Source organism: Dendrobates tinctorius, unplaced genomic scaffold (assembly GCF_039654945.1).
Source record: "Dendrobates tinctorius isolate UK_male_01 unplaced genomic scaffold, ASM3965494v1 ptg000103l, whole genome shotgun sequence".
Classification (NCBI taxonomy): Eukaryota; Metazoa; Chordata; class Amphibia; order Anura; family Dendrobatidae; genus Dendrobates; species Dendrobates tinctorius.
Window position 1 is genome coordinate 929146 of NW_027361771.1, and position 12592 is coordinate 941737.

Genomic DNA, 12592 nt, shown 5'->3' on the forward strand with positions numbered 1-12592 from the left:
TGCGGTTTCCCCATCGTCCCCAACGGGCGAGCACGTGTGAGTGATCCTCCACGTTGTTCTCTCCTGCAACGTGGAAATGCCCCTACCACCCCTAGGTAGTGAGTCCAGGGGTGGAGTTGGAGGCGCAGGTAAGCAAGGGATTGAAGCGGAGAGCGGAGAGCGGTACAGTAGCCTCCCCCTCCCTGCCCAGGGATGGGGTTGAGAAGCACCTCAAGAGAGCCCCCTCGGCGGCCCGGCTCACCTTTTGTTAATAGGCCGGGACCAGGTAGTCCGCCTCTCACCCGGCGCTGCCCCCGGCGGGTAACGCCGCACGCGGAGTGCGGCCGGAGCCCCGCGGGCGGCCGCGGCCCCCGCTGTATGGGGAGATCCGTGAGCGCGCGCCCGCCCGCCGACTTCCGGGGGTAGCCGGAAGCCCCGCCCACTAACTTCCGGGGGCGGAGAGCGGCGGGCGCGCACAGTGACCGGGGAGCTCCCGCCCCCCTCCCTCGAACGCCGCACGTGGAGTGCGGCCAGAGCCCCGCGGGCGGCCACGGTCCCCGCTGTATGGGGAGGTCCGGAGTTCCGCGCGCCCGCCCGCCGACTTCCGGGGGTAGCGGGAGCCCCGCCCACTAACTTCCGGGGGCGGAGAGCGGCGGGCGCGCACAGTTACCGGGGACCTCCCGCCCCCCTCCTTGCATTTCCTCGCCGAAGTGGGGCCGGAAGCCGCCCCCTATCTCCCGGAGTGCGAGTGCCCCGGCGAGTAACGCCGCACGCCCCGTGGAAGAGACGCAAGGTGGGACATTACCGGTGGGTAAGTGCAACCCCGTTGCGAGTGCCGCACTAGTAGTCAAGGAAGGGGTTATCCTCCTCCTCCTACCCTACCTTGCAATATGTCTGGCAAAGGGAAAGCTCACTCTTTCCTATACGCTGTTTGCGTTTCCTGTGGGGTCAGGCTGCCTAAAGCGCAGCCGGGTAAATTTTGTGAAGCCTGCGAGTCGGAGCGAGCCCAGGAGCCCCCCATTGTTGCAGAGCCCAGAGGTCAGGACCCTCCAGAATGGGCGGTGTCTTTATCACACTCTATGATGTCCCTTACAAGGGCAATTGAGTCTCTCCAAGGCCCAGGCAGGGACAAGGATGGAGGTCTGCCAGCGGAAGACAGCTCGTCCACGTCTCAGGACCCTCCGACCGTTAGAGGCCGCTCCAGCACCAGACAAGCTCATAGCAAGAGAGCTCGTTCCCCGTCGGCCGGACCCTCTGGGGCTTCGGCGGCAGGTATTAGGGTATCTCGTTCCCCGTCGCCGAGCTCAGGAAGCGAGCAGGATGAGGGCGAAGAGGAGGAGGAGGCCTGGAATCCAGAAAGCCTGGGATACCAAGACTCGGTGGACAGCCTCATTGAGGCAGTCAACCAGACATTAGAGATCGAGGACGATGTGTCCACGGCCTCAGGTCACAAGGTCTCCTTCAAAAAGACCAGGCGACCGCATAGAAGGTTTGCCACGCATCCGGAGTTCGAGGAGCTAGTTCAGAAACATAGGGAACACCCGGATAAGCGTTTTGCAATGCAAAAAGCGCTGCAAGCTAAGTATCCGTTTCCTCCTGAACTCCATAAGGGATGGGTGGAGTCGCCAGTAGTGGACCCACCGGTATCACGTTTAGCGTCCAGATCGCTATTGTCGATACCCAGCGGTTCTTCTATCAAGGACCCAACTGATCGCCTTATAGAGGGGCTTGCCCGCTCGGTGTATGAGGCAGCGGGGTCGGCCCTAGCCCCCTCCTTTGCGGCTACTTGGGTGGCTAAGGCCATGGTTTCAGGGGAAACCAGGGGAAGAGTCTTGAGGAGATCATTTGCATATTCCCAGTGCCTACAGGGATAAGTGAAGAGTCTCCGCGAGCTCAACGATCACTGGGTTTTGGCCGTTGCAGCTGAAAAGAGGAAATCGGAGAAACCAGGGGAAGAGTCTTGAGGAGATCATTTGCATATTCCCAGTGCCTACAGGGATAAGTGAAGAGTCTCCGCGAGCTCAACGATCACTGGGTTTTGGCCGTTGCAGCTGAAAAGAGGAAATCGGAGAAACCAGGGGAAGAGTCTTGAGGAGATCATTTGCATATTCCCAGTGCCTACAGGGATAAGTGAAGAGTCTCCGCGAGCTGAACGATCACTGGGTTTTGGCCGTTGCAGCTGAAAAGAGGAAATCGGAGAAACCAGGGGAAGAGTCTTGAGGAGATCATTTGCATATTCCCAGTGCCTTCTGGGATAAGTGAAGAGTCTCCGCGAGCTGAACGATCACTGGGTTTTGGCCGTTGCAGCTGAAAAGAGGAAATCGGAGAAACCAGGGGAAGAGTCTTGAGGAGATCATTTGCATATTCCCAGTGCCTACAGGGATAAGTGAAGAGTCTCCGCGAGCTCAACGATCACTGGGTTTTGGCCGTTGCAGCTGAAAAGAGGAAATCGGAGAAACCGCGCAACTGTCGGCGCGCGAATTTTGGCTCATCTTTCATCTTTTTAAGAAATCTCAAGATGGAAGAGGCCAGGAGCCATTTGGTGAGCTGCATTTCTTGCTACATGTTCACAGATTTACCAGTGGAAAAGCCAAACTTCACATGCCACAAATGCAAGCTTGTGACCCTGTTGGAGGAAAAGTTGCAAAATCTCGAAGAGAGGTTAGCTACGTTGAAGATCATTAAGGAAAGTGAAGAGTTCTTGGACAGAGCAGAATTATCTCTTCATGTTACAGAAAGAGAAGAAATTCGAAGTGCACCTGAAGAAACAGAGGATTGGAGACATGTGACCCAGAGAAGCAGGAGGATCAGGAGGCAGTCAGCACCCATACTGCTCAGAAACCAGTACCAGGCTCTCACGCAGGAAAACGATGAAGAAATACATCAGGATAAGACTTTGCCAACAAACAGCAACCTTGTACGCCTTCAGAGTCCTCCTGGATGGAGAAAGAAAAATGTTGTGAAGAAGAAACGGAGAGTGGTGGTCATGGGGGATTCCCTGTTGAGAGGAACAGAGGCCGCTATCTGCAGACCGGATATAACTTCAAGAGAAATGTGCTGTCTTCCAGGTGCAAAAATTAAAGATGTGTCTGACAGGATATCAGGACTCTTCAGACCTACAGATGACTACCCATTCCTGCTACTATATGTGGGGACAAATGACACCGCAAGAAACGACCTGGAAACCATCTGCAGAGACTTTGAAGACTTAGGCAAGAAAGTGAAAGAACTGGGAGCGCAGGTGGTCTTCTCTTCCATCCTCCCAGTGGATGGCCATGGAACAAGGAGGTGGAATAAGATTCTGCAGGTGAACAACTGGCTACGTCGATGGTGCCGTCAGCAACGATTTGGATTTCTGGATCACGGAGTGAACTACTTATACGATGGACTACTTGCTAGAGATGGGGTGCACCTTACGAAGACTGGAAAGCAGGTATTTGGAAGTCGCCTTGCTACACTTGTAAGGAGAGCTTTAAACTAGAACAACATGGGAAGGGAAGCAAAAGACCAGAAAAAGCCATACACCTGACAAATGCTACTGAGAACTCTGCTATTAGAAGTGGAAAGGAAGAACAAAGACGAAAGAATCTAATTAAAAAAAATATTGGAGAAAGAGAAACCAATCACAAACTAAAATGTTTCTATACTAATGCACAAAGCATGGGCAACAAACAAGGAGAATTGGAACTACTAACACAGGAAAAGAAATATGATGTCATTGGAATCACTGAAACTTGGTGGGACAATACACATGATTGGAATACAAGACTAGAAGGATACAACTTATTTGCAAGAAACAGACTTGATAAACGAGGAGGGGGTGTCGCATTGTATGTTAGAAATGCGTATATCTGCACAGAGATTGAAGCTTCAGAGACTGGGAGTTCTGTGGAAACTGTTTGGGTAAGAATACAAGGACAGAACAATGGAAAGGACACCATTGTAGGCATTTACTACAGGCCGCCTGTGCAAGCTGAAGATATGGATGAACTCTTTATGCATCAAATGGCCAAGTTCTCCAAAAAATATGACATAGTTGTCATGGGAGATTTCAACTATCCAGACATTTGTTGGGAATCTCTCTCAGGCAAAACTAACAGGTCAAGGAAATTCTTATCCTCTCTTGCTGACAACTTTATCTTCCAAAAGGTAAAGGAGAAAACAAGGGGAACTGCTACCTTGGATCTAATCCTTATAAACAGGGAGGAAATGGTTGAGGAGGTAAAAGTGGCTGGGACCCTAGGAGGTAGCGACCATGCTATTTTAGAATTTTGGATAACTAGAGGCGGAAGACCTGTGAAGACTCAGACGTCAAGGTTAGATTTCAGAAAGGCAGATTTTAAGGGATTCAGAAAGAGAATTGGAGGGATCCAATGGCTGGATATCCTTAAAGACAAAAATGTCCAGGAAGGATGGGAAATCTTGAAAAATGAAATTCTCAAAGCACAGTTGTTAACAATTCCGAAAAGAGGGAAGAATAGGAAGCATTTAAGGAAACCAGGATGGATGAACACAGAACTTAAGCACATGCTAAAAAGGAAGCAAAAAATGTTTATAAAATGGAAAGAAGGAGGCATATCTAAAGAAGAATATAATGCTGTCTGCAGAACCTGCAAGGCACAAATCAGATTATCTAAAGCTGAAAATGAATTGAGGCTTGCAAGAGATGTCAAAAGCAATAATAAAGGATTTTGGGGATATGTCAAAAGTAAAAGAAAAGTCAAAGATGCTATAGGATTTTTACAGGATGAAAATGATGAAATGGTAAGACAGGATGTTGAGAAGGCTGAACTTTTAAATTCCTATTTTGCATCTGTTTTCTCTCAGAAAGGAAATGTAACATCAACTGTTATTCACTGTCCTATTAAGGGAATAGAAGAATCCAGGATATCTATAAACAGAATGATAGTGAGGAAACACTTAGCTAACCTAAATGTATTCAAGTCTCCAGGTCCAGATGAATTACACCCCAGAGTACTGAAGGAGATAGCAGAAGAAATTTTTGAACCCCTCTCCATAATCTTTGAAAATTCTTGGAGAACAGGAGAAGTGCCAGAAGACTGGAGAAGAGCAAATGTTGTTCCTATCTTCAAAAAGGGGAAGAAGGTGGACCCAGGCAACTATAGGCCGGTGAGTCTGACTTCTATACCAGGAAAGATCTTTGAACAAATTATTAAACAACATGTATGTCAATACCTGGATAAGAATGAAGTGATTAAACAGAGTCAGCATGGGTTTGTAACTAATAAGTCATGTCAGACTAATTTAATTTCCTTCTATGATGGTATTACTGATTGGGTGGATCAAGGAAATGCTGTAGATATAGTATATCTTGACTTCAGCAAAGCATTTGACAAAGTCTCTCATACAATCCTTATTGAAAAAATGACTAAGTATGGAATGGACAAGGCAACTGTTAGGTGGATTCATAACTGGCTTAGTGATCGGACCCAAAGAGTGGTCGTAAATGGCTGCACATCCAGTTGGAAGAATGTCTCAAGTGGGGTACCACAGGGCTCTGTCCTGGGCCCTGTATTGTTCAACATCTTTATCAACGATTTAGATGAAGGAATTGAGGGTAAACTGATTAAATTTGCTGATGACACAAAGCTAGGAGGGATAGCTAATACTAGAGAAGAGAGAGAGAGGATTCAAAAAGATTTAAATAAACTGGAGAAGTGGGCAGCAACTAACAGAATGGTTTTTAACAGGGAGAAATGCAAAGTACTACATCTGGGCAATAAAAATGAAAAAAGCACATATAGAATGGGAGGAATAGGGCTAAGTGACAGCACATGTGAAAAAGACTTGGGTATACTAATAGATCACAGACTGAATATGAGTCAACAGTGTGATGCAGCAGCAAAAAAGGCAAATGCAATTCTAGGATGTATTAACAGAAGCATACAGTCTAGATCACGTGAAGTAATTATTTCCCTCTACTCCTCTTTGGTCAGACCTCATCTGGAATATTGTGTCCAATTTTGGGCACCACATTTGAAAAAAGACATCAACAAACTGGAGCAAGTTCAGAAAAGAGCGACCAGAATGGTGACCGGTCTGCAAACCCTGTCTTATGAGGAAAGGTTGCAGGATTTGGGAATGTTTAGTTTGCAAAAGAGAAGACTGAGAGGAGACTTAATAGCTGTCTACAAATATCTAAAGGGCTGTCACATTGTAGAAGGATCAACTTTATTCTCATTTGCACAAGGAAAGACTAGAAGCAATGGGATGAAGCTGAATGGGAGGAGACACAGATTAGATATTAGAAAAAACTTTTTGACAGTTAGAGTGATCAATGAGTGGAACAGGCTGCCACGAGAAGTGGTGAGTTCTCCTTCAATGGAAGTCTTCAAACAGAGGCTGGACAGACATCTAACTGGGATGATTTAGCGAATCCTGCTTTGAGCAGGGGGTTGGACCAGATGGCCCAGGAGGTCCCTTCCAACTCTACGATTCTATGATTCTATGATTCATGGGCGGACGCTCTGCAGAATGCCCTCCAAAACAGAGATCTGCCTGCGGAGGTCTTGGAGGTGACAAATCAGATCTTAGGGGCAAGTGATTTTCTCGTCAGCGCCTCTCTGGACGCGGCTGAGTGTTCTGCGGTGGCAGCAGCAAATGCGATCGCCGTTAGGCGAGCATTATGGCTGAGATTGTGGAAAGCGGATTCTATCTCCAAAAAGTCCTTGACCTCATTGCCTTTTCAGGGCAATCGGTTGTTCGGTGAGAAGCTTGATAAGCTTATCTCAGAAGCCACAGGGGGGAGGAGTAGTTTCCTCCCGCAGCAGAGGACTTGGCCAGCATTCAGGCAGACACAGAGGCGTTTTCGGCCCTTTCGTAACCCCTGGAGGGGGACTTCGGCCAGAGCATCCACCTCCGCAAATGATGGTCAGATTAGGGAAAGGCAAACCTCTTACAGAGCCAATCCGCTGGGTAGAGGCCGAGGCCGTTTGCCCAGAACAAGGGGGGCCAGATCCCAAAAGCCTCCAGCAAAATGACTCAAGGCGCTTCGTACCTACGGACGACAGAGTGGGCGGACGCCTACTAAGGTTCAGCCACGTTTGGGTCGCAGTGGCACGCGACGCTTGGGTGGCAGAATTGATATCGTCCGGGTACAAGATAGAGTTTCTCGCACTCCCGCCACGGCGATTCTTCCGTTCCCGGCTTTCCGGAACAGAATCGCAGGAGGAGGGTTTGTTACAGGCCATAATGACGCTACAGCGCAACGGGGTCATTGTCCCAGTGCCGAAAAGCGAAGAGACACAAGGTTTTTACTCCAACCTGTTTTCGGTCCCCAAAAAGGACGGGACAGTAAGGCCAGTATTAGATCTAAAAATCCTGAACAAATTCATCAGAGTCAGGCGGTTCCGGATGGAATCCCTCCGTTCGGTCATTGCAGCCATGGATCCAGGGGAGTTCCTGGCCTCGATCGACGTGCAGGATGCATATCTGCACATTCCGATTTTTCCTCCACACCAGAGGTTCCTGCGTTTTGCGATCGGAGGGCGACATTTTCAATTTGTTGCTCTGCCCTTCGGTCTGGCCACTGCTCCCAGAGTCTTTACGAAGATAATGGCGGTGGTTATGGCCATCCTGCATGCTCGGGGCATAACGGTACTACCTTACCTGGACGACCTTTTGGTAAAGGGGCCGTCGTTTCAGGCGTGCCAGGAGAATGTCAGTATCACGCTGGATACCCTGGCGCGTCTAGGCTGGTTGATCAATCGGAACAAGTCGTCTTTGGTTCCAGCCCAGAGAATCGTATTCCTAGGCATGGTTTTCAACACCTCCCGGGGGCTGGTGATCCTCCCTCAGGACAAGGCGCGAAAGATCAAACAGGGGGTACGGAACCTTCTACAGCCAGGCTCCAGATCCATCCGGTACGGCATGAGTGTGTTGGGCAGAATGGTGGCGGCGATGGAGGCAATCCCGTTTGCCCAGTTCCATCTCCGTCCGCTTCAGCATGCGCTCTTGTCAGCATGGGACAGAAGGCTGCTATCCCTCAGTTATCGGTGCAATTTGTCTCCGCTGGTCCGACGATCACTCCGATGGTGGACTCGCGACTCGTCTCTGGTCCAGGGGAAACCCTTTCCCCCGGAACAGTGGTTGGTGGTGACGACCGATGCAAGCCTGCAAGGTTGGGGAGCAGTTTTCCAGAGTCACACAGCCCAGGGGCGGTGGTCCATTCAGGAGATAATTCTCCCGATCAACATTCTGGAGATACGGGCAATACGATTGGCCCTGCGACATTTTCAGTGTTTCCTGAGACACCGGCCGGTGCGCATTCAGTCGGACAATGCTACAGCAGTAGCATATGTCAACCATCAGGGGGGCACGCGCAGCCAAGCAGCCATGCGCGAGGTTGGGCTGGTACTGCGTTGGGCCGAAAAGAACCACGTGGTAATTTCAGCGGTGCACATTCCGGGAGTCGAAAACTGGGCGGCAGATTTTCTCAGCCGACAGGGGGTCGCGGCAGGGGAATGGTCCCTGCACCCCGAGGTTTTTCAACAGATCTGCCAACGGTGGGGGACACCAGACGTGGACCTTATGGCATCCAGAGAGAACGCCAAAGTACAAAGGTTCGTCGCTCGATCCCTCGACCCGCAGGCGATCGCAGCAGACGCTCTGGTGCTTCCATGGAGCCAGTTTCGTCTCCCGCACTTGTTCCCCCCCGCTACCTCTGCTTCCAAGGGTCATCAGAAAGTTAAGGAGAGAGAAGGTTCCAGCAATTCTGCTAGCTCCAGACTGGCCTCGGAGGGCCTGGTATGCAGATCTGGTTCAGCTAGTGGTGGACGTACCCTGGCGTCTACCAGATCGGCCGGACTTGCTGTCCCAGGGGCCGATCTACCATCCGAACTTAGGGGCCCTGTGTTTGACGGCGTGGCCATTGAATCTTGGCTGTTAACACAGGCAGGATTCAGGCGCGATGTGGTGGCCACGATGGTGAGTGCCCGAAAGCCTTCCTCGGCGAAGGTATATCATTGGACTTGGGAAGTTTTTTTCCGTTGGTGTAGGGATCGCGGAGTGGCTCCTCTGGTTTTTTCAATCCCCAACGTACTGGCTTTTTTGCAGGCAGGGCTGGACGCAGGATTGGCTCCGAGTTCGCTCAGGACGCAAATCTCGGCCCTGTCGGTCCTTTTTCAACGAAAGGTCGCTTCGGTCTGGCAGGTTAAGACGTTTATGCAGCGGGTCGCACGTTTAGTACCCCCCTATAAGGCGCCGACGGAATCATGGGACCTGAACTTGGTGCTCAGGGCCCTTCAGGAGCCCCCCTTCGAACCCTTACAAGAAGTCTCCTTACCTTACCTGTCCAGGAAGGTCGTTTTTCTGGTAGCTATTACGTCTATTAGGCGGGTTTCGGAATTGGCGGCTTTATCTTGTAAACCGCCGTTCTTGACTTTTTATAAGGATAAGGTAGTTTTAAGGCCAGCTCCTCCCTTCTTGCCGAAGGTTGTCTCTGCATTCCATATCAACGAAGACATTGTCTTACCCTCGTTTTGCCCGGCACCGGTGCACAGGGTAGAAAAGGCTTTGCACACACTGGATCTGGTAAGAGCTCTTAGGAGGTATGTGACAAGGACAGCATCTTTCCGCCGGACAGACTCTCTATTCGTGATCCCAGAAGGGCGGCGGAAGGGGCTTGCTGCGTCCAAAGCGACTTTGGCCAGATGGGTTCGCCTGACGATTCAAGAATCTTATGAAATCAGTGGCACGCCGGTTCCGGCAGGGATCAAGGCACACTCGGCTCGAGCAGTGGGTGCCTCATGGGCACTGCGACACCAAGCTTCAGCGGAACAGGTGTGCAAAGCAGCTACCTGGTCCAGTTTGCATACGTTTGTCAAACATTATAACGTACATACCCAGGCATCCTCGGATGCAAGCCTGGGAAGAAAGATTCTCCAGGCAGCAGTTGCGCACCTCTAATCAGGGGTGCAAAATAGCATGGATTGGGTGAGCTAAGATCCCGCCCAGGGACTGCTTTAGAACGTCCCACAGTCTCTGTGTCCCCCAATGAGACGAAGGAGAAACATGGATTTTTGTGAGTACTCACCGTAAAATCCTTTTCTCCAAGACGCTCATTGGGGGACACAGCACCCACCCTACTAGCCAGTTGGCTTTTGCTTATTTTAAGTTATAAAAATCCTTATGTAAGGATCAGGGTGGTCCCTTTTCCAGACGTATAATTTCTTGCCTGAGTTTAAGGCGCGTTCTCCTACTGCTTATGCACTAAACTGAGTTACGCCCGGTCTGGGGGCGAGGGTGTATGCGGCGGAGGAGGAGCTAACTCTTTTTTTGTATACTTAGTGTCAGCCTCCAGACGGCAGAAGCACACACCCACAGTCTCTGTGTCCCCCAATGAGCGTCTCGGAGAAAAGGATTTTACGGTGAGTACTCACAAAAATACATGTTTTTCTTCTTAGGATGCCAGTAATTACACTCTGAAGAAGTCATTTGTACATCAGCAAGAGAATGCAAAGAACCTAAAGGACTCTGAGCTCCTGCTTAAAGATCTTTTCCTTGATGTGGACAAAGCAAAGAAATATGGCCACCCACAAGGCGAGGAGATAGAGAAGGAGTAAGTAAGAAAAAAGGAGGCCATGCATAAAAGATAAGAGTTAATGGAAATAGAAGATTTTGACTACAATGATCACCTTCTGGCTGGATGGATGAAATGAAAGATCGCTTGTCTTGACTGGTCGAATGTTCATTCAGAACCCCAGTCAAGACTCTTAAGATTTTTTAATCTGATGATGTAGTCGATCTTCACAGGTGACCAATAAACGATCGTTCTGTAATTCAGATCACAATGGACATATATGGCGGCATTGAACAGCACCATTCCATAATGTAATCAGAAGTTATGTGGGCCGAGTGATTGTTGAACAGAGAATCGTTTTCTCGTTGGCTGATTTTCATCCAATGCTTATGGCCATCAAACCATAATAAAACCTTAATTGTTGAGGTCAAGCTAGAAAATTGAAATGAAAAATACTGGAAAATAGGCAGTATGGTAACTTACTAATATTTATAGGACAACTTCAGATACCACGGCTATCTTTTCTTCTTACACTTTGTCTCCAGCATCCGCCAGCTCCATGAGCGACTTACTGGTGAGTGTGCAGAATACAGAGAAGTGTACGAGAAATATAATATCACGCCACCTGAGCCAAAAGTCAACTGGCCACAGATCCTAGCCACCAAAAAGGTATACTTGGAAATCCTTTTTATACATTTTTCTTTGTCCAGTCATTGACTGCAGGAAATACAGTTGGATATGAAATATAGCACCAAATCCTTAGTGTATTCACTTCAACTCTACCAGTCCACACTTATAAAATGTACCATTGTGATATGTATAGGTGTTGACGGAATAGGGGAGCAGGTCATGGATTACGCAGGTAACAAAGTTAGGGTTAGATTGGAGGCCACAAAATAAGATGTGGCAATAATCTGCAGAACATTCATGGGATATAATATGGGCATGTAAGAAAATTTAGGTTGATTTGAGAATGAGAACAGAGTACATCCCAGAAATATGACCTGGTAGGAGGATACCATCAATTTGGTAGTTATCCTGACGCAGCTGACTTGTGAGTATGGGGAAAGTATGGACACAATTACTATTTGTGTGAAGGAACCAGTTATGGTGCAGTATGGAGAAGGTGTGTATGTTACACATAGCCATGCTCTATTGCTGCATTTAATATCTATTTGATACTATTTCCAGACAGCGATCGATAATAATACATATGGACCAAGCTTGGCAGATGTGGAACGTCAAATTGCTGAACACAACATTCTGCAGAGAGAGATTGATGAGTATGGGACAGACATCCGCAACCTCCCTCAGGTAGTTTTTCCTCATCATTGTATACTACAGAATATTAATTCAGTGTGAAGTTCATGGCAACAGAATTTCTTTATCAAGTTGATGAAGGTTTAGGCCTTGAGGTGTCATTAGTCCAGGAGGTTGGAACTTCAATGATAGGACATTGATAGCTTATTTAATAGATATGTCATCAATGTTATTGGTGGAAAAAAAATACTATTTTTACCAGAATATCATAGTAATTCAGCTGGTAGCCTGGATTTGCCGTTGTTGTATCAGGAGGAAACCATCAGCAAATCCTATGGTGCTCTCTGATCATTCTACTGGACAGAAGGAACAGAGATCAAAGAAAAGCAAAAAAGTGATTGACCAACTCTCCATATCCATTGCATATCCAGAGCACTTGCCAGCACAGGGTCTTCTATTGCCTCTTAGAGTTTTTTCCCTAGTTCACGTGAGTGACCCTGAGCTATAGCACTAATGATGCAGGAACTGGCTACATCAGAATTCTGAGATTCTAAGGGAAAACAGAAAAATCGGAGCCTCACACTAAAACCGCTATTATATTTATATGTGTCAGAAGAGCTGGTCATCGGTATATATATTAAAATACGCAGAGGGACAGCTTTTTTTTTAATTTGCTTTGAACTGAAGTGGATTTTATTCTTTGATCTTACAGGATCAAACTGCTGTTAAGAACCAGTACCGTAGCCTACAGGTAAGGTATCACTCTACAAATGCAATTCAAAGTATCTCAAATAATTTTAGCTTCTGGAAGGT

The 12592-nt window shown here is 48.4% G+C and overlaps 1 protein-coding gene across 1 annotated transcript in view; it reads left to right on the top strand.

The window, feature by feature from the left end:
- The window catches only part of EVPL (envoplakin), a 75741-nt gene that overhangs the window by 29660 nt on the left and 33489 nt on the right, over positions 1 to 12592 (top strand). The window contains exons 4-7 of the mRNA XM_073587904.1: positions 10404 to 10558; positions 11065 to 11188; positions 11711 to 11833; positions 12492 to 12530. Of these exons, the coding sequence (XP_073444005.1) occupies positions 10404 to 10558; positions 11065 to 11188; positions 11711 to 11833; positions 12492 to 12530 (441 nt within the window). The remainder of the gene's footprint in view (positions 1 to 10403; positions 10559 to 11064; positions 11189 to 11710; positions 11834 to 12491; positions 12531 to 12592) is intronic.